This window comes from Numida meleagris, chromosome 4 (genome assembly GCF_002078875.1).
Source record: "Numida meleagris isolate 19003 breed g44 Domestic line chromosome 4, NumMel1.0, whole genome shotgun sequence".
NCBI classification, from domain to species: Eukaryota; Metazoa; Chordata; class Aves; order Galliformes; family Numididae; genus Numida; species Numida meleagris.
In genome coordinates, this window is record NC_034412.1 from 49,043,610 (window position 1) to 49,062,983 (window position 19,374).

The 19,374-nt window shown below is 37.6% G+C and overlaps 1 protein-coding gene, 1 long non-coding RNA gene and 1 other non-coding gene across 3 annotated transcripts in view; 2 read left to right on the plus strand and 1 right to left on the minus strand.

The window, feature by feature from the left end:
• The window catches only part of LOC110399034, a 34,107-nt gene extending 32,233 nt beyond the window's left edge, over positions 1 to 1,874 (plus strand). The window contains exon 5 of the long non-coding RNA XR_002438841.1: positions 713 to 1,874. This is a non-coding gene — a long non-coding RNA (uncharacterized LOC110399034). The remainder of the gene's footprint in view (positions 1 to 712) is intronic.
• GLRA3 (glycine receptor alpha 3) overlaps positions 1 to 18,206 on the minus strand; it is a 59,393-nt gene extending 41,187 nt beyond the window's left edge. The window contains exons 1-2 of the mRNA XM_021397157.1: positions 18,088 to 18,206; positions 9,314 to 9,381 (exon numbers count right to left, since the gene is read on the minus strand). Of these exons, the coding sequence (XP_021252832.1) occupies positions 9,314 to 9,381; positions 18,088 to 18,172 (153 nt within the window). The 5' untranslated portion in view covers positions 18,173 to 18,206. The remainder of the gene's footprint in view (positions 1 to 9,313; positions 9,382 to 18,087) is intronic.
• TRNAM-CAU lies at positions 8,402 to 8,473 on the plus strand. Its single transcript has one exon. It is a non-coding gene; the product is annotated as a tRNA-Met (tRNA).

Below are 19,374 nucleotides of genomic sequence, written 5' to 3' on the forward strand. Positions count from 1 at the left end.
ATGGAATATGGAAAAATAAGCTAAAGCTTAAGTAAATTCTCCATGAGCATAAGAAACCTTCCACAAGGCCTGTCATGTGAAGAAAACTTTAGACAACATTTGAAAAACTGATGGGTGGGATTGTAAAGCTAAATTGTCTGCATCAGCAAGGACCTGCACTGATCATCCAAGAGGCCCCCTCCAGTCCTTTTCTTCCTAATAATCACAATGTGTGGTTGTGGGAAAACAGAAATTGTAATCTATTTCATTTAAGCTGTTCGGCTTTCTATATAGTACAAAGTGATTTGCAAATTCTGTGAGAATGTTTGTTAACGGATCAGAGAGAATGAGAAACTTCTCTGTAGTATTCCTAGAGGAGCTGATTGTAACACCTATCTTGGTAAATGTGTTTATTTTGGGGAAAAAAAAAAAACAGTTCAATTAAAGGAGCAATTTGTAGAGGCAGAGTTTTCCTATGCTTAGGCTACTAAGGTTGCAGTAGGACTGGATTCAGTTTTTTTCTGCAAATAAGATAAAAAATGTTTGAAGCTGGTTTTTCTCGTAATCAAGAACTTAAGAAAACATAACTCGGTATACAAGTGCAAGGCTAGCACTGCCGCTTATTCCCTAAATTTGTGAAACAAATTCTGGCTGAGTTGTTCTAAGACATTTATTGGTTTGGGGCATGAAGTTGGTACAGATAGTCATACACCTGATTTGACATTTCTTCCAGGTCAAGGAAGTCGAAGCAGCAGATACTGTATTATCAATCCAGCAGTAGATGGAGAGATGGACTTTGTGAATGCTGAGTTTGAATGAGTGGCTACAGCCACTCAGCCTTCAGCACTAGCTAGAGGTAGTGGAGTATTTTCCAGTGAGAAGTGGAAGTGACAGCTAGGACTGTAAACTACTAGTTTGTTTTTTTTTTTAATGAAGAATCTTGGGGATTTATTCAATGTTTAACATTCTATTGTTGCTGTTGCTCATTAATGAAAATGTTTGTTCAGTTATTATCTATTGGCAAAGAGTGCTGAAGTGCTTTAGTGTTCTGTCAAACTGAATGAGGAAAAACCTGCTGCAGATTAGGAAAGCAGAATTGTCAGTGTTTGCTTAAGTCTGTATACAGTTATCTTCAAATAATTATATTTGCAGCTATGTAACTGCATCTTCAGGCACCAGAATAAAATAGGGTCAGCAAACAGCAATCTGCCCTGCAATGAGAACACGTTGTCAGTCTCCACCTGAAGCTTCTGTAAAAGAGATAAGAGTGCCTATCTTACATTTGTCACAGCCTGCAGAAACACTGTTCTTGCTCGTTGGGAAGCAGGAGAGATTATCTCTTCTGTTAGCATTAAGTAATATAATTCTGTGTAGAATCTTTGACTGCACCATGCAGGTCTGAAGTTGGTTATAAGTCTCACTTACGGATTGCTATTAAGATTCAGATGATCTGTTTATATTGGTTGGGAAAGCTAAATGAAGCCAGCAGTATTTATTACTTATGAGTCGTATTCTCTGTATTGCGTAAGATCCCATCAAATTTCAGCTCCAAGTTCCACAACTGTTACAGATCTTGGCTGTGACTCAGGCATCAAGTCTTGATGAGATAAATATGAAACCTAATCCAATTCATCTTCTTCCAGAAAAATCTTGAAATGAAATGTGGGTCACAACCACAAAAATGAATCCAGCTTACAAATCAGAACAACTGAAATGGCAATCTTAGCCTTTCATTGTGGAAATCTCCTGATACATTATGCTTCTAAATTCTCTTTTTAAGGCATCTGTTTCAGCAAAAAGAACTACACCTATTTTCTCTTTGTGCCCATTATAGTGCTGCTGTCAATGCAAATACTTGTTTGAAATTGTTATTTTTGCACATATGAATTGTTCATGCAAGGAATATAATCGTTTTCAGTTTTTGCGTTGTGCTTGTTAGTACAAGATACTCACACTACAACTCAGTTGGATCACCTAAAGCTATCAAAAATGTTCAGAATATTTTCAAACAGTATTTCATCAGTATGGTACTGTTTATTCTAGACCGTAACTTCACAGTCAGTCTAGAGGTGTTGACTTCATGAAATAATGAAAAAATGAAATTTTGCTTCCTCACATATTGGGTTTTTTAGAAAGGGCAAGTTTTGAGACCTGAAAACAAGGCCTTGCAGTTTTCCCAGTATTTTCTAGGAGAGAGGCTCTCTGTTATAAGGTATAATTGCAATTCATCTCCAGACCATTCAGCAGAATTTGGCCTCAGGATGCTGTCTAAAATAAACCCGGCACTTGGTCTTCAGTTAGCTTCTTGCTAGTTCATGGTGACAAACAAGAAAGATTAACTGAATGCTTATCTCTGTTTAGGCAAAATTATTTGCTCAGGTTTTACTGACATGTCTCTATTCATAGTTTAAATTTCTGCTTTTCTCTATATCCATGTTGAACATGCTGTCTTTCAAAATCATGAAATATATTGACACCATCCCTCTAACTAAAGCTTTCTTTCAGATAGCTGATTCATACTCTACTAACGAATGAAGGCTACTGCTCCCTAATAACTCCATGGAGAGTTGCATTTGGGAACAGATTAAAAGCCACTGTTTTGAGGGACCAGAGAAAGAAGTCTGCCATCAGCTTCTGCAAAGGCCATCCATTCCAACAAAAGAAAATCTTCTGGGCTTTTTTAATAGTCAACTTAATCAGCTGTTTTTGTAGTTACATTTAAACCAAATACTTAACAGTCAAAAATATTTTCTTCAATGCAAAGCTCATTTGCTGTTCAAATTTCTGGAATTTAATTCTGGAATTGTCCAACCCCAATTCTGTCTTGTTATTTTCATACTGAAACATTCATCAATCTTAGAAAGAAGCAAAAAGTAAAAATTGACATTTCCTTTATTTTTCAGAGTCATAAGATGAGCTGAAAAAGACTGGAGTTATTTCCTGAGGAAAAACCTCAGTTATAGGTGCTTAGAAAGAATACAAGAGTATAGTAATTTGATAACACAGCAAGAAAAGATTAGGAAAAGGCATAAAATAATACAGTCATTCATAACCTTCCCAGAGGTCAGGAGATAAACACGGTGAGACTATTTCTCTTCATCTCCAAATGCTTGAGTAAGGATGATTTTTGATGACAGTAGCAAACTGAATTTTTCCAGATTTAGTAATTCAGCTACTGGTACCTGACAAACTGCGTGTGCAGTAACAACTGTACGGGTCCCTTCTATGTATAGCTTTATCTAACCCATCCTACTGCTGTACCATCTACTTTACAATATATCGTTAAATTTGACACTCCAGTCTCCTGTTTCTCTGCAGTGTTCCAACTGGTCTTAGTCTTGATAAACTTGTCCCATATGACCACATATTATTTTTCCATTTTCATGCAACCTTGATATCCTAATCAAATAGATAATCCTAAACACAACATTTCGCCTTAAACTGAGAGTTAGGAAAAACATCTAGTGTTGCAAAATATGCCATATTCTTATTTTTACTGGACTTTAAAATGTGTGGTAACCAATAAACCTGGGGGATAAATAGTAAATTCCAATCTCTTTTCAGGCACTTTTTTTTTTTTTTTTTACATTTTATAAACTTTCCTTACAGTATAGAAAACATGTGCTGCAGCCAGGAATGGTGATATGATGCTGTCTGGTTAGACAGCTGTGGACCCAGTAAAACCTGAGAGATGTCATGTGCTCCTGACCCCATGACCTAGGTTACAGCAGCACATTTACTATAAGAGAAAGGATGCTAAATAACTTGTCTTCAACCCATACAAGAACAGTCTCTTAACTTTACAGAATCAAGTCAACAATCAGTGCCTTGACAGAGGGGAGTTAACTATCAAATATGAGGAAAAAAGGGCTTTGGTATTGCTGCTGTTGTAAATTTTGAAACTGTAAGGTAGCTTATATGCTCGCTCATAAAGGTAAGGTAGATTTTATGTTCACTCATTGGATCAGGTCTTGGGCAACCTGATCTAGCTGTGCATGTCCCTGTTCATTTCAGGGGAGTTGGACTAGATGACCTTTAAGGTTCCCTTCCAACTCTAAGGATTCTCTGATAAAATAAAAATTGTGCAAAGCATATTTTTCTGCCATTCACTTTAGTATTAGCTCATTGCTACACACATTACACAGATATTTTCAGCATATTTTCACCAAGGAAAAGCACATTTCATCATATTTGAGGTAATGAACTAAATGATTCATTTAAGAAAAAGAATTGGTGAAACTCTTCAGCATTGAACTTTGCAATGTATCCAAGTGAACACTGCTTTCAAGTACTCTACTTAAAGACTGCTTAAACAGGTAGAATAGAACATAAAGAGAAATGCTTCCTTGAAAGATGAAGCTAATGAAATTGAAGAGCTGTGACTCATGAAAGGAGAATGATTATAATAGCTTAATAATGGGTTAATGTAAGCTGAAAGCACATTTTTATTTATAAATGTAAGATAATCTTGTTATAGCTGGGAGCACAGGAAGATATGTCACCTGCTTCTTAACAACATTCAAGGTAACACATCTTTTCAGGCTGAGTCAAGAAATATCCATTGGCAGAAGTGTGGCAGGAACAAACAACAAACATGCTTTTTAACATGTTAATGATCTGCTCTGATGACATTTGCCATTAGGTCTCTTGTGAGTGTCCCTTTCAATCAATATGCATTAATCTAAGCATAATAATACACAGAAAATATTGCTGTACTGCTGTATCAAGATCAAGTGTTACTGACCTTTAAAACTTATAAAATCTTGAGGAATTTGGTCAGTCTGACTTACTGGAATAAAAGCAGTATTTTTGTATAGTAAGTGCCATAACTTAAGCAAGTGTTCTATAGCCATTGCTTCAGTGGTAGCTGCCAATAATCTGTATTAACACTGCTCTTACAAATAATAAAATTTCTTAGCATTAGTTTACACACTGTTAAGTGAAACGTAACTCAAGCTATGTAGAGAAACTCAAAGACAGTTTAAAGATGTTGTGATAAAAGTTGAAACTTAAGTTACAATGCACCAATAAATTTATTATTTATTTTTCTATAGGATTTAGTTTCCATATTACCAATAAATATTTAACTCTATGTGGACAAGCAATCTGGTATGTTTCTCAGATTTTAAAGTTGTGTGTACAGACACTTTCATTTTATCTTAAATGAAAAACTTCAGCTGATTATATTGTACAATTATATCAAAATATGTTTTCTGGTCTTCTATGTTTTTTAATATCCTGCTATTCCTAAGATTTTTAAATCTGTAAGTGGGGGGGAGGGGAAGGGGAGGATAGTACCAACAAGTAAAAATTAAAGGACTGGATACATGTGCAATCAGTAAGAATTTATTTGGCAAGAGAATGAATGTGAATATCAATCAGCAACGTAAAAAGATTTGCAAGGCTTGACCCTTCTAAGTACCCCTGGCGAGACTGCACCTCAGATACTACGTTCTTCTCTACAAGAAGGATATTGGGTTGTTTGAGCATGTACAGAGAAGAGCAGCAAAGCTGGTGAAGGGACTAGAAAACAAATGTTATGAGGAGTGGCTGAAGGAACTAGGATTGTTTCCCCCAAAGGAGGCTGAGGGGAGACCTCATCACTCTCTTCAACTGTCTGAATGAAGATCACAGTGAGAAGGTTGTCAGTCTCCTTTCTCAGGTGATAAGTGGTAGGATGTGAAGTAATGGCCTCAAGTTGCATCAGGGACAGTTTACATGGGATATAAGGAAAGCACTTTCCATGGAGAGGACAGAGAGCATTGGAATGGGCTGTCCAGGAAAGTGATGGAGGTATTTAAGAGATGTTTGGATGTTGTACTAAAAGATATGATGGGACTTGTGTGATGATTGGACTTGGTGATCTTGAAAGTCTTTCTCAATCTAGATGATTCTATGATTTGAAATGGTGTCAATTATGAAAGTTTGTTAAGAGAGTATTTAAAATTATATTAATTTTACATTACCTCAGAGAGTTCCTGACATAAATTAAATTCCTCATATGATGAATTAAAATTGCTTATATTTAATTTGAATCACATCTTCCTAGTAAGAGGTGGCATACGTTTTTCCCACTTAAAAAACATCTGATTGGTCTTTTGAAATTAAGAAAGGGAATGTGAAATAACTATAACCTGTGTTTTAAAGAACTTGAAAGAACTGTGAAACAAAAGGAAATTAAAGAAGTACCAATTTCAACCATTAACAAAGTGCAAGTCAAATTAAGTTTCTTTTTTTGGACTGATTGTCTCTCCTAAACTATTAGACCTCACTTGCAGAAGAGTAGATGGAGGTAGATGCGTTCAAGAGAACCACTGGCAGAAATTTAAGCCCTGCTGTACACTGTAAGATCCCACTGCACACTGAAAAACTCCTTTGTTTCTTCCCTTTTTCTTTTCTTTTTTATCCCATTCTTTTTCTGTATTTGTTTATTGTGTTATTCATAACCAAGGCAGCAGAGGGAGCTCAAAGATTTTGGTCACCAATAGGAGAAACTGAATCAGAAAGAGAAAAGATAGTACCAAGAACAACTACAATGGCAGTGAGGGATAGGGGCAAATATACTCAGACTTCTATAAAATAATGCACTGTATGCGTATCCCATTAGTCAGCTGCTGATTTTACATACCGGAGAGACTTCCAGGTACCATGTACCAGGTCTTATTTTGTACTTCCTGCATAGGTAAGCTCTTCTGTTTGCAGTTTGGAAAAAAGGAGTTTTTATCAAGAATGTTTAAGATTTACATAGATGCCTGAATTATAAGGATTATAGTAAATAACAATTGGTAGAATAGTGACAGTAGGTAAAATACTGAACTGCAGTGAATTCATTTTCCTTCAAAAAGGCAGGACTTCAGTTTTTAAAATAATTCAAGATGTTTTTAACTGTAATCTTAAGATAGAAAGATTCTACTGTCTTTTTCAGAAGACATTCCTTTTCAGTTCAGTGGAGAAGTAGACTAATAATGCATATAATCAAAAGTCCTATCTGCATAAAGGCACTTGTTCTAAAATGCAAGATTTGAGCCTCTAAGAGTTGAACAGCTGCTGGCTATGAGCAAAAGTTCTGCACTGAACTGTGTCAGTGAATGTTATAAACAGAATACCGGCATTATGATGCAACATCTACCCTAAGACCAAGGTTGTGTTTAATCATCCACTTTTGGCACGCATGTATTCCGTAGAATGAGAAGGCCTGTGGTTTTGAACAAGTTTGGTATTTTCTATAATGTACTAACTGGAAATATTTGTAATGGATCAGGTTGTACATCATTATATCTCTACTATATTAATCAGCCTGATTTCAAGGCAATACAGAAAAAAATATAATTCCATTATAAATATGTAAGTATTTCATAATATAGCTTATTTTTATGGTTTTGTATTATGCCCAGGTTCTAAGTGACAGCTCAAATTAGAGAATGTTTTTAGCTCATAGCTTTTTTTAGTAGTAAATGTTCTTGGTCTCCAATTTCAAAGAACTGCTGTGCATATTTAAATGATTAGCAATATACTAAAGGATGCAAGTAGTATACAAACATGGTTTTTCTGTCATTGTTTTCATAGAATCATAGGGGTTGGAAGGGATGTCTGGAGATCATAGAAGCCCTCCTCCTAAAGCATATTCCCTATAGCAGGTTGGGCATCAAATTGGGCCCTGAATCTCTGTAGGGAAGGAGACTCCACAACCTCCCTGGGCAGCCTGTTCCGGTGCTCTGTCACTCACAGTAAATAAGTTCCTTTGCATGTTTGTATGAAACCTGCAGTGTTCCAGTTTATACCTGTTGCTCCTTGTCCAGTTGCTGCACAATACTGATAAGAGCCTGGCTCCATTCATTTGACTCCTGCAGTTCAGACACTTCTGTAATACTATATGTAAACACACTTTTAAAAAAGATACAAGTATTAGCGTGACTTTCTTATTGGTACTGAAAAGAAGTGCTTATAATCTTGTGGGTTTTTTTGTTTGGTTGGTTTTTAATACACTTGAGATGTCAAGTATCCTCATCTCAAATTCAGGAAACTTTTTCAGTTGTAGCAACATCAATTTTCCCAAAACCCTTTTTAGAGTGATTTTATTGCTGATTCTTTTTACTTTACTGGCTCTGTTCCAGAGATATTCAAAAGTAGCTGTGGAGTACTATTCTAATCATGTAAGCATTGGCTTAATCCTCTGATCAAACCTGAATACATCTCCTTGGACACTATAACCATCTGGGATTTGCAGTCTGGTGGAAAGAAGTTATTTCCTACCTGGAAAAAATTGCCTGTCTCTCAGCATCATCTGCCGCTATGTTTTGTGGCATGTAAAGATCAGGCAGATTGTGTGTTTACAAAAGCTGTACAATCCACTTATAATTAACCTCTTAGAATTCATACTGAAGTTATGTACACCAGATGACCATTTTAGCATTACAGTAGCAGCAGAGTGGCGCAGCGGGAGCGTGCTGGGCCCATAACCCAGAGGTCGATGGATCGAAACCATCCTCTGCTAGTCAGCTGTAGCTTTTAATAAGAAAGGCGGAGGCTACTGGGGATACTCTCTCTGGAGAAGAGAGAGGAGACCTCATTGCAGCTTTTCAGTATTTAAAGGGATCTAAGAAACAAGATGAAGACCGACAATTTACACTGCCTGATAGTTATAGGGAAGGAGGAAAGGTTTTCAAAAAAAAAAGGAGGGAGATTTAGATCAGAGATAAGGAAGAAGTTACTTGATAAGGCACTGGCACAGATTGTCCAGAGAAACTGTGGATGCCCCATCTCTGGGGGTGTTCAAGGCCAGGTTGAATGGGGCCCTGGGCAGCCTGATCTAGTAGAAAGTGACCCTGCCTGTGACAAGGGGGTTGGAACCAGGTGATTTTTAAGGTTCCTTCCAGCCCAAGCCATTCTATGATTGGCTCTCTAATATCCCTGTGCTATGTTTATGGAAAAATGACTTTTAAAATAAAGTATATATCCTCATATGCACTATATGTAGTGAAATTTAAAATGTAATTCATTTAATAATGAATGGAGATTTTTGAGGTTAGAAAGGTGGAAGACTATAAAAAACTAATACCTATCTAATGGAAAATAAATTCATTACAACTATTAAATGGAACTTATGGGGGACTAAAAATAAAAACTGATCTTTATTTTTATTTTTGTTTGATCGTGTGATAATGTATTTTCTAATAGAAAAATTCAATTGCTAAATTAAATGTTCTTACTCTCTGCTTTCAGAAGAGGATTTCTTTCATTTAGTTCCATATTAAGAGAAGTTCTACCTTGCTTTTAACTTTATTAAATATCTTTATCTTGAACTTTAAACATTTTTTGAGATAGGATATCTTACCATGGTTGTCTCTGCAATGGATCCAAAGCTGTTTATAAATATGTTGCATGTGACATTAACTGGAGGGCCTGCAAAAGAAAAAAAAATCAATCTCTGTTCCAGAATCAATACTTACTGAGTGACTGTAAAACAAATAGATGCAGTAAACCATTATGAAACAATAATTGTTGATTTAAGAGGAAATAATATTACATTCTTAACTCATTTAATGCGAAATTGGAATGATTTCTGGTATGTAATAGATTATTCCTTTCAATTTTTTTTCAAAATTACACTACCAGACTGACCAGCTCTAGCATAAAGAAAGACAAAGAGTTCATAATGAACTTGCACAGAGAATTATATACAAAAGAAAAAAAAAGACAATGAAAAATATAATTAAATTTGAAATGTACATTTTCTTAATGTGGTTTTTTTAAGTGAAAAATGTATGGTGCTTTTTACAGTAGTTGGGGGAAAGTGACCTTTTTCTCTCAAGGCAGCTTTTAACATTATCTGTCATCACTGATAACAGAAATGCATTTTTGCTGTTCTTATCTCTACTACTGACATGAACAAATGTGAATAAGAAAGAATGACTTAGATTCTATTCTCATTTCTCTTAAATTCAAAAAATAGTTAAGACTCCATTTAAACTGAACTTTCTGTTTCTATGTGTCTTTAGCCAACTGTTCTGCTTTATCTTGCATTTGTGAAGCATCAGTAGTGGTAGAGCAGTCATTACAATAACTGAACAATAAGCCATCTCCTCGTGGAAAAGGTTTTAAATTACTTCTCTGCAAGTCTCTGTAAAAATGGCATTGTGGCACAGCATGCTAATTTCTCCATTATTTCTTATCAATCTATGTCCGTGTACAATAGAAACAAGGTTTTTCCATCTTAAGGCTCTTCTGTCACTCTCCTGCACCTTTGTATTCATACAACAACAATCCATTTCAGTACTGGAAATGCTAGTTTCTTTTTCCAGTAGTAAGCAGCCATTAATAATGAAAGATCAATACCTGGTTTTGTAAACGCTTATGTAATATTTATTTGATAGGGTCACTGAAGTAATAGGCTCCTCTGCCACTGCTGGTGCTTTACAGCTAACAATTTAATGTGACCAATGGGGTTGACATTAAATATTTGAAGAATCAGAACATTCATTAAAAGTTCTGCCAACAGGACCCATCTTGGAACATCTAGCTTTCTTTCCTCAACACAATAATTGTTTTGAAGTACCGTATGGCAGTTATAACAAAACATCACTACATGTACTTCAGGCATTCTAGTACACAAGGCTACACATACAATGCAGAATTCTCAGGTAGGGAGGTATTACTCTACAGTCACTTCAACGCTACAGTCATTTGCAACTTTGTTAATTATTTAGAGCAGTTAGCCATATTTAATACATCTTAGAATTCAGTAAAGGCTTGTCATTGATAATGTATGGAATGAACTCCTGAAAATGATCAAGGAAAATGGAAAAAGCAGGGCAGAGTCGGTAAATACTACTAAAAACTGTCAGAGAGAAAATTGTACTTCCTGGCTGTGTTAGATTATTAGATAATTTGAATCCAAGGCAGCTTTCATTTCTGCAATATCTATTTTGTAATACTTGTCATAATTTCAAATTTGGCATGATATTTTCATAGCCCCATTTTAAAGTGTAATTTTTCTTTATCAATATATTGCTTTAATGAAGGAAACAAACCCCGAATAGCTACAGTGCTGATGCTTAATTTGAAAAGCAGCATTACAAAAAGACAGTTAACGGCTAGTTAAAAATAGGGTAAATAGAAGCTAAAAGCAATTTAGAAGTGGTTTAGAGATTCAAACAATGAAGTGTTTGAAGACATTTAGCATCAGTCAAAAGCAAAACAATCCTTATTATGCCCTGGTACTGATGAGCTCCAAATTATGATTTCCAAGCAGAGAGGAATAGATAGATGCATTATGGATGGTTCACTGAAAGCGTATTCTGTAGATATCAATATAGATGGACAGCCATAGAAGTAGATCATGAACTTCCATCCTGAATATTTCAAAATTTCTGTCCACCTTAAAATTATATATTAGGGAGAAAAAAGATGTCAAGAAGGCAGTCAAGGTTCACAAAATCTATAAACTGCTGCTGAACAAAGGCAGCATAAGTAGAACAGCTCTTTTAACACTAGAAAAGGAATATGGTAGGGAGCAATATATAAGTACAAACACCTGTAAAGGTGAAAAGGAATTTCCTCCATTTCTTTATAAGGCACATGGCAATAAAATAGTCACCACATTCAAACCAAACAAAAAAAAAGATGATACTTTGCACAATTGCAAAACATCACAATTTTATTGCCAGAAAATGCCAGAAAAGCCAAAAGTAAGTTCAGGTAGGTCCTGGCTTAAGAAGTTCCTAAATTAATGTTTGCTGAATGCTGTTTGTCAATATCAAGGCAAGGAACAATTTACGCTTTCCTGTATGAAACTGCAAATTTATACCTTGTGACTTTGTTACCAAAGGATACAGTGTGTGCTGTATAGATTAAACATACAGCACCTCTTCTTTATCTGGTTATTTCTGAGCATCCTATTTGATTCCATGATGATTTTTACATATGGATTTCATGAGCGTGTCCAAATTTGAAGTGAAGTATTTTGCATACTTAGGTGTCTGAGATGTAGGATATCTAAGTAAGATAAACATCTTGCTATAGTTTTGGTTTACTGGAAATGAAAGTATTGTGCAACTAAAATTTTGAACGCATATTTTATCTGAATAAGTGCTAACAGTATTGTCTTTATTCTGTTCTTTCTGTTAAACAAGAATAGATATGCAAAATTCCTTACTGAGAAGCATAGAACTCAGATAAAAGGTATAATTTTGTTTTACTGATCAAGATCAATTGTATACAAAGATGTTAGTTTAAAATCTTGTCCATGCAGAAATGTTACTGAAAGAACAAAATACTTAAAATGATTATCTGAGATCTCGTGTTAGGTCTGTTTCTTTAAAACTGTTACCAAAGTAAAAACTCATAAAGGCAAAACTGCAGTATGTGTTCTAGGACAAACATAGCTAACCAGAAAGTGGCAAAGTCGCTTAAGGAAACTCTTATTCTTAGTGATAGATCTGAATCATTCTGGGCAGATTTGTTCAAACTGCATACCTGTCCAGAAGATTTAGGATGTGCACTTTTTCAAAAAGAACAATGTCAAATTAGGTTTTGTCTCTTTAAATTACAGTTACAAAACAAGGCTCTAAGTCCTCTGAATTATATATTCAAGAAGTACTATATTGAACTCGCTGATCTCTAAACCATCTGCCTGTTCTTCAGTGTAGTCCCATCAGAAGACTGCATTGCGTCTATGGCAAACTCCAAAATCCAATCCCCAAGTCAATCCCAAAGCTGTAATCTCCAAATTTTTTAGCCCTTATTTGAAGAACTTCACAAGACTCAAAAAACAAAAAAACAACAAACAAACAAACAAAAAAAAACGTGCAGTACTTAAATTTTTCTTGAGGTCTTTCATTGCTCCTCACAGCGTTACCTTAAGTTGAACCTGTAGTTTGCATGCTAAGGAGAATACTATGAGAACAAGGCATGATAAGTTTAATAATAAGGGTCTGTTATGGTTTAACCTGGCAGGTGGCTGAGTATCACATATTGTTCACTCAGCCCCTTTCCCAGACGGATGTGGGAGAGAATCGGAGGGATGGGGGGGGGAAGTAGAACTTGTGGGTTGAGATAAAAACTATCTATTAAGATAGCAAAAACTATAATAATTATGAATATATATACATATATGAGTATCTATAAAAAGTTCTGTTTTACACTGAAATTGTTTTACTGTTTACTAAACCCTGAGCAGCAGAAGAAAGTGAGATGAACCCCCATCCCTTCAAAACTCCTTCGCATGTTGTCATGTGGTATGGAATATCCCTTTGGCCAGTGTAAGTCAGCTGTCCTAATTCTGTTCCCTCCCAGCCCCTCATCCCTTCACTGAGAACAGCCTTAGCTCTGTACAGCACTGCATAGCATTAACTTCAAAGATCAGTGTGCTCACTAGTAAGGAGTCTGTATGTAATGAGCCTGTGCTTGTGGGAGGGAGTTGTGCTAGTAAGATCCCACTGTCTTTTGGGGTGAAGGAGGAGGATGACACATCTTTCCATAGGAAGAACACAAGGGCTGATGTGAGGTTGCTGGCTATGTAAACATGTGAGCGTGGTCAAGAGGGTATTAGGGCTTCTCCCACTCATAAGGTGGCCCAGCTCAGGTGCTTCTACACCAATGCATGCAGCATAGGTCACAAACAGGAGGAACTAGAGGCCATTGTGCAGTCAGAAAAATACGATACAGTTGCCATCACGGACACATGGTGGAATGACGCACACAGCTGGAATACTGTGATTGATAGCTACAAACTTTTGAAAAGAGAGAGGCAAGACAGGAAAGGTGGTGATGTAGCCCTCAATATTAAGAAAGAATACGAATGCATGGAAATTAAGGATTGTGATGATAGGGTTGAGAGCTTATGGGTTAGGAAAAAAGTGAAGGCCAATAAGACTGACATAATTGTGGGAGTCTGCTACAGGCCACTCAACCAGGATGAAGTGGACAGTTGGGTGAGGTCTCGAGGTCTCTACCCCTTGTTCTCATGGGGGACTTCAACTTCCCAGGCGTCTGCTGGAATTATAATACAGCAGTAAGGGAACAGGTTCCTAGACTGTGTGGGAGGTAACTTCCTGACACATCTAGTGAAGGAGCCAACAAGGGGAAGCAAAATCCTGGACCTGCTGTTTGTTAACAGAGGAGGCCTTGTGGAGGATGTAAAGGTTGGAGGCCATCTGGGGAAAGTGATCACGTCATAATAGACTTCTCAATCCTTGCTGAACCTCAGAGGGGAGTCAGCAAAACTGCAACCTTGGATTTCCAGAGGGCAGACTATGGCCTCTTTCAGAGCATCTTGAGAGATAAATTGAGAGAGTCCCTTGGGAGGCAGTTCTGGAGGGCATGGGAGCACAGGACAGCTGGGAATACTTTATGGAAGTTATTTTAATGGTGCAGGAGCTGACCATCCCCAAGTCAAGGAAGACGAGCTGTCAGGGTAAAAGACTGGTCTGGCTGAACAGAGACCTTAACCTGGAACTCAGGAATAAAAGGAAAGTTTATGGTCTTTGGAAGAGGGGGCAAACAACTTATGGTGATTACAAGTACCTAGTGAAGCTGTGCCGGGAGAAAATTAGAAAAGCCCAGCTAGAACTGAACTTGGCCACTAAGATGAAGAACAGCAATAAATATTTCTATAAATACATCAACAGTAAAAGGAGGGCTGAGAAGAATATCCATCCCTTGTTGTATGCTGAAGGCAACACAGTGACCAAGGATCAGGATAAGGCTGAGGTACTTAATGCGTTCTTCACCTCAGCCTTTAATAGTAAGACTAGTTGTGCCCTGGGCACACAGCCCCTTGAGCTGGCAGATGGGGATGGGGAATAGATTAGGCCATGCACAATCCATGATGAGATAGTTTTGGACCTGCTCCACAAGCTGGACAGTCACAAGTCCATGGGCCCAGATGGAGTGCACCCTAGAGTGCTGAGGGAGTTAGTGGATGTGGTTGCCAGGCCTCTCTCCATCATCTTTCAACAGTCCTGGCTAATAGGGAATGTCCCGGTTGACTGGAGACGTGCAAATGTGATTCCCATCTTTGAGAAGGGCTGGAAAGATGATCCTGGTAGCTACAGACCTATCAGTCTCACCTTGGTGCCAGGGAAGGTTATGGAACAGATAATCTCAGGATACATTGTGGATCAGTTAAAGGTCAACCAGGAGATCAGGCCCAGTCAGCATGGGTTTATGAACAGTAGATCCTATTTGACAAACCTGATTTTGTTCTATGACAAGGTAACCTGCTTAGTGGATGAAGGTAAGGCTGTTGATGTGGTCTACCTGGACTTCAGTAAGGCCTTTGACACTGTCTGTGTTGTGGAGAAGCTGGCTGCCCATGGTTTGGATGGGCATACGCTCTGCTGGGTGAAACACTGGCTGGAGGGCCGGGCCCAGTGAGTTGTGGTCAATAGAGTTAAATCCAGTTGGTGGCCAGTCATGAGCGGTGTCCCCCAGGGCTCGGTGCTGGGGCCTCTTCTATTCAACACCTTTATCAATGATCTTGACGAGGGGATTGAGTGCACCCTCAGGAAGTTTGCAGGCTACACCAAGTTGGGAGGGCGTGTTGATCTGCCAGAGGGTAGAAAGGCACTACAGAGGGACCTGGATAGACTGGATCAATGGGCCGAAGTACACCGTATGAGTTTCAACAGGGCCAAGTGTCGGGTCCTGCACTTGTGTCACCACAACCCCAGGCAACCCTACAGGCTTGGGGAGGAGTGGCTGGAAAGCTGCCTGACAGAAAGGGACCTTGGTGTGCTGATGGACAGTCAGCAGTGTGCCCAGGTGGCCAAGAAGGCCAGTGGCATCCTGGCTTGTATCAGGAATGGTGTGGTGTGCAGGACTAAGGAAGTAATCCTGCCCCTGCATTGGTGAGGCCTCACCTCGAGTACTGTGTTCAGTTTTGGGTGCCCCAGTACAGAAAGGACATTGAGGTGCTGGAGCAGGTCCGAAGAAGGGCAACAAGGCTTGTGAAGGTCTTGGAGAATATGCCCTACGAGGAGCGACTAATGGAACTGGGGCTGTTTAGTCTGGGGAAGAGGAGGCTGAGGGGAGACCTTATTGCTCTCTTCAAATACCTGAAAGGTGATTGCAGTGAGAGCGGGGTTGCTCTCTTCTCAGTGGTGACAGGACAAGGGGAAATGGCCTCAAGTTGTGCCAGGGGAGGTTTAGGTTGGATATCAGGAAAAACTTCTTTACAGCAAGGGTTGTTAAGGACTGGAACAGGCTTCCCGGGGAGGTGGTTGAGTCACCATCCCTGAATGTGTTTAAAAACTGTTTGGATGTGGTGCTCAGGGACACGATTTAGTGATAGGTTGTTAGAGCAGTATGGTTAGGTTGCGGTTGGACTTGATGATCTTGAAGGTCTTTTCCAACCTGAGCAATTCTATGATTCTGTCAGAATGGTTTTTCTCCTAGAACCAAAACTCAGCATCATACCAGACACAATGGAAAAAAATCCATCTCAGCTGAAACTAAGACAGGATCAAAAACAGATTAAAAGCTACCATTCTTATACAAAAGTAATTTTAGACATGGAGTGTTTTGCATTGCTTTGCAACTGTTGTTTGATACACTGACTGTCCAAGAAGCACACCACTGGAACTTTACTCAGGGTACTTCTGGCAAGAATAGCCTGAGAGACTTGTACTTTATAGTCATGAGGGATATTGATCATTGTTGTAAATCTTTTAGTGATGTGTTTGAATTTCCAATGCACGTTTATCTTTCTTGAAAAATATCAGCACTGTTAACTTACTAAAAATGAAGCACTTCCAGATACAGTAAATCCTTGATAATGAGTTTATGCATACAGAACCAACTGCTCATGGCTTACTGGTGAGGATGTAAGTTGACAAACTACTTACTTTTTCCTTTTGAATCATTCTGGGTGAATTTTGGCAGAAGTAACAAATAACAATGGCTTAAGAGTCATTATTACTTAAGTTGTTGAGGTATGGAGATGTCAAAAACGTATAAAAATCAGTCCCAGATAAGAATTAAGATGTAAGGGTAGCAACAGATGATTTAGAGGGGGAAGGCTTGTTTGCTCAAAGGGAAGCTTCTGTAGTAAACATACAGTAAAACTCTGTGAAAAGTTAGAGCTAAGAGAACTTTTTGCAGCAAAGGCAGAGGAAGAGGCAACTAAGGCAAAATAAGAGTAATATCATTTTAACTCACAACAGGTTTACCCTTTTTTAGAAAGTATATTTTGGAGAATTTTATAGACTAGTAACTTGATCCATAGATTCAGGATTAGAGCAAGTGTAGTTCTGCTATGTTACCAGAATTCTGCATTCTGAAAAATATGTATCAAACCTACCTGAGGTTCCCAGACTGTGAAAGTTAGAATGTGTGGCTTTTTTTTTGCATATAATTGTTTGTGTAATTGCATGATAACATATCATGTATGTATGTATAATCTTTCTGTTAAATATTCTAATTTAGTATGCCTGCATTTTAATAGTATTATTGGTGCTAAAGAAGGTAAGGTTTGCATTTGCAAATGTTGGACTTCTAATCTTAACTTGGATCTTCTTTATGACGAATGTCACTAAGGCACATATCAACAGACAATTCCATTTATCAAGAACTTGCGGTTTCAGTGGAGAACTAAGAATAGGGAAAAGAACAAGAGGAAATACAGTCCCTCTTGTAACTATAAAGCAGAACTGAGGCATGAGAGGAATCTATTGTTATAGGAGAATTCTGTGATAGATTTGGTAGATCAGACAAACTCTCATGAGTTTAATTCTGATGATTATGTGGTTAATATACTCCTTATATTCAGCATCAGGCAGGTGTTTCATGTAACTTCCTTTCTAGATTACTTCAGACTACTGTTGAGAAAGATGGGAATTCAAATCCATTAACAAGTACTTCAGGAAAGAGGAAAAAAGAAAACTGTGAGACAATCCAAATATGGTTATAAAATTAATTTTCAAAAATCTGCATTAGCTCAGCTGTGAAAATAACAGGAATAGAGCATAATACTTCTGAAATAAACCATAATAACAAAGGAATTTCACTGAAAAAAAAGACTGTATTTCTAGATTTTTATTTTTTTTTCCAGAAACTGCAGTTTTGTGAGAAGAATTACTGAATAATTTGGAAGTTTAGGTTTGAAATTACCTTTGAAATTTGGTCTGATCCTCGCATCGTAGCCCGACATCCTACCCATTAGCTTATCCAAGAAATCAGATGGTGACATTGGCATGCTACGAGATCTTGCACTGTCTGTTTCCTTTGTAGCTACCAAGCTAAGAACAGGTGGAAAAAAAAAAAAAAAAAAAAGAAACAAAACATTTTGTTAGATATTTTGTTAGGAAAGATAGTTTTGCAGAATCAATCACTCTATTCACTAGTGTATGAACAGGAAAACAGCAAAGTTTATACTGCATTTCACGATAGTTTATGCTTCAAAAAATAGCAATAGCAAAGAAGTAGAAACAAGTTTTGTTTTTATTATTTTATATGCTAATGTTATTTTGTTAAACTACATACTCTGATACCTCTTCCTTGAGACTTCTTCGGATTAATGACACTTCCAGTCAACATTTTTTGAAGCATTATCACAGAGTTAAAAAATATTAGACAAATAGTTATGCATGTGGAATATCATAGTTTGGAGCCTGCTCTAAGATTGTTCTGTGTAACTGGGTATGTTGTAAGTGAGAAATAAAACCTGTAAGGATCTTTCATGGAAGTATACTACAATCACTAGTTTTTCTTCAGTGGATGTTTCAAGTTGATATTTAAACATAAAACTACATATCAAACAGTCCCTTGGTAAATGGTATTGCTTTACATTATCTTAGAGGTTCATTTTTTATTATAACAAAAGTGACTGCTGCAGTGGAAAAAAACTTACTGAAGGAACTATCTTAGGGCAAAATTTTCATTTCAGGGCCACATGGAAAATGTCATCTACTGTAGCCTCCTCTCCGTATGTATGCAGAAGTCCCACTGACGTTCTAAAGAGTGTTCTGCACATGTCAGGAGAGAAGAATATCAGCATTGTGATCAGCCATGTGGACCTGAAGAAAAGGTCTTTATTGTTGTGGGAATCTTATTCAACAGCTGGCGAACTATAAAAACAACACGGCCAAAAATGTACGTATATGAATAAAATTGTGAGTCGCATTACATAGTGTACTAAATCCACTTCTGGATTTTGGATCCTGCACTTTGGCCACAACAACCCTAGGCAATGTTACAGGCTTGGGGCAGAGTGGCTGGAAGGCTGTGTGGAAGAAATGGACCTTGGGGTATTTGTAGATGCTTGGCTAAACAATGAGCCCACAGTGTGCCCAGGTATCCAAGAAGGCCAATGGCTTCTTGGCTTGTTTAAGAAATAGTGTTGCCAACAGGAGCAGGGAGGTGGTCTTCCCCTGTACTCATTGCTAATGGGGCTGCACC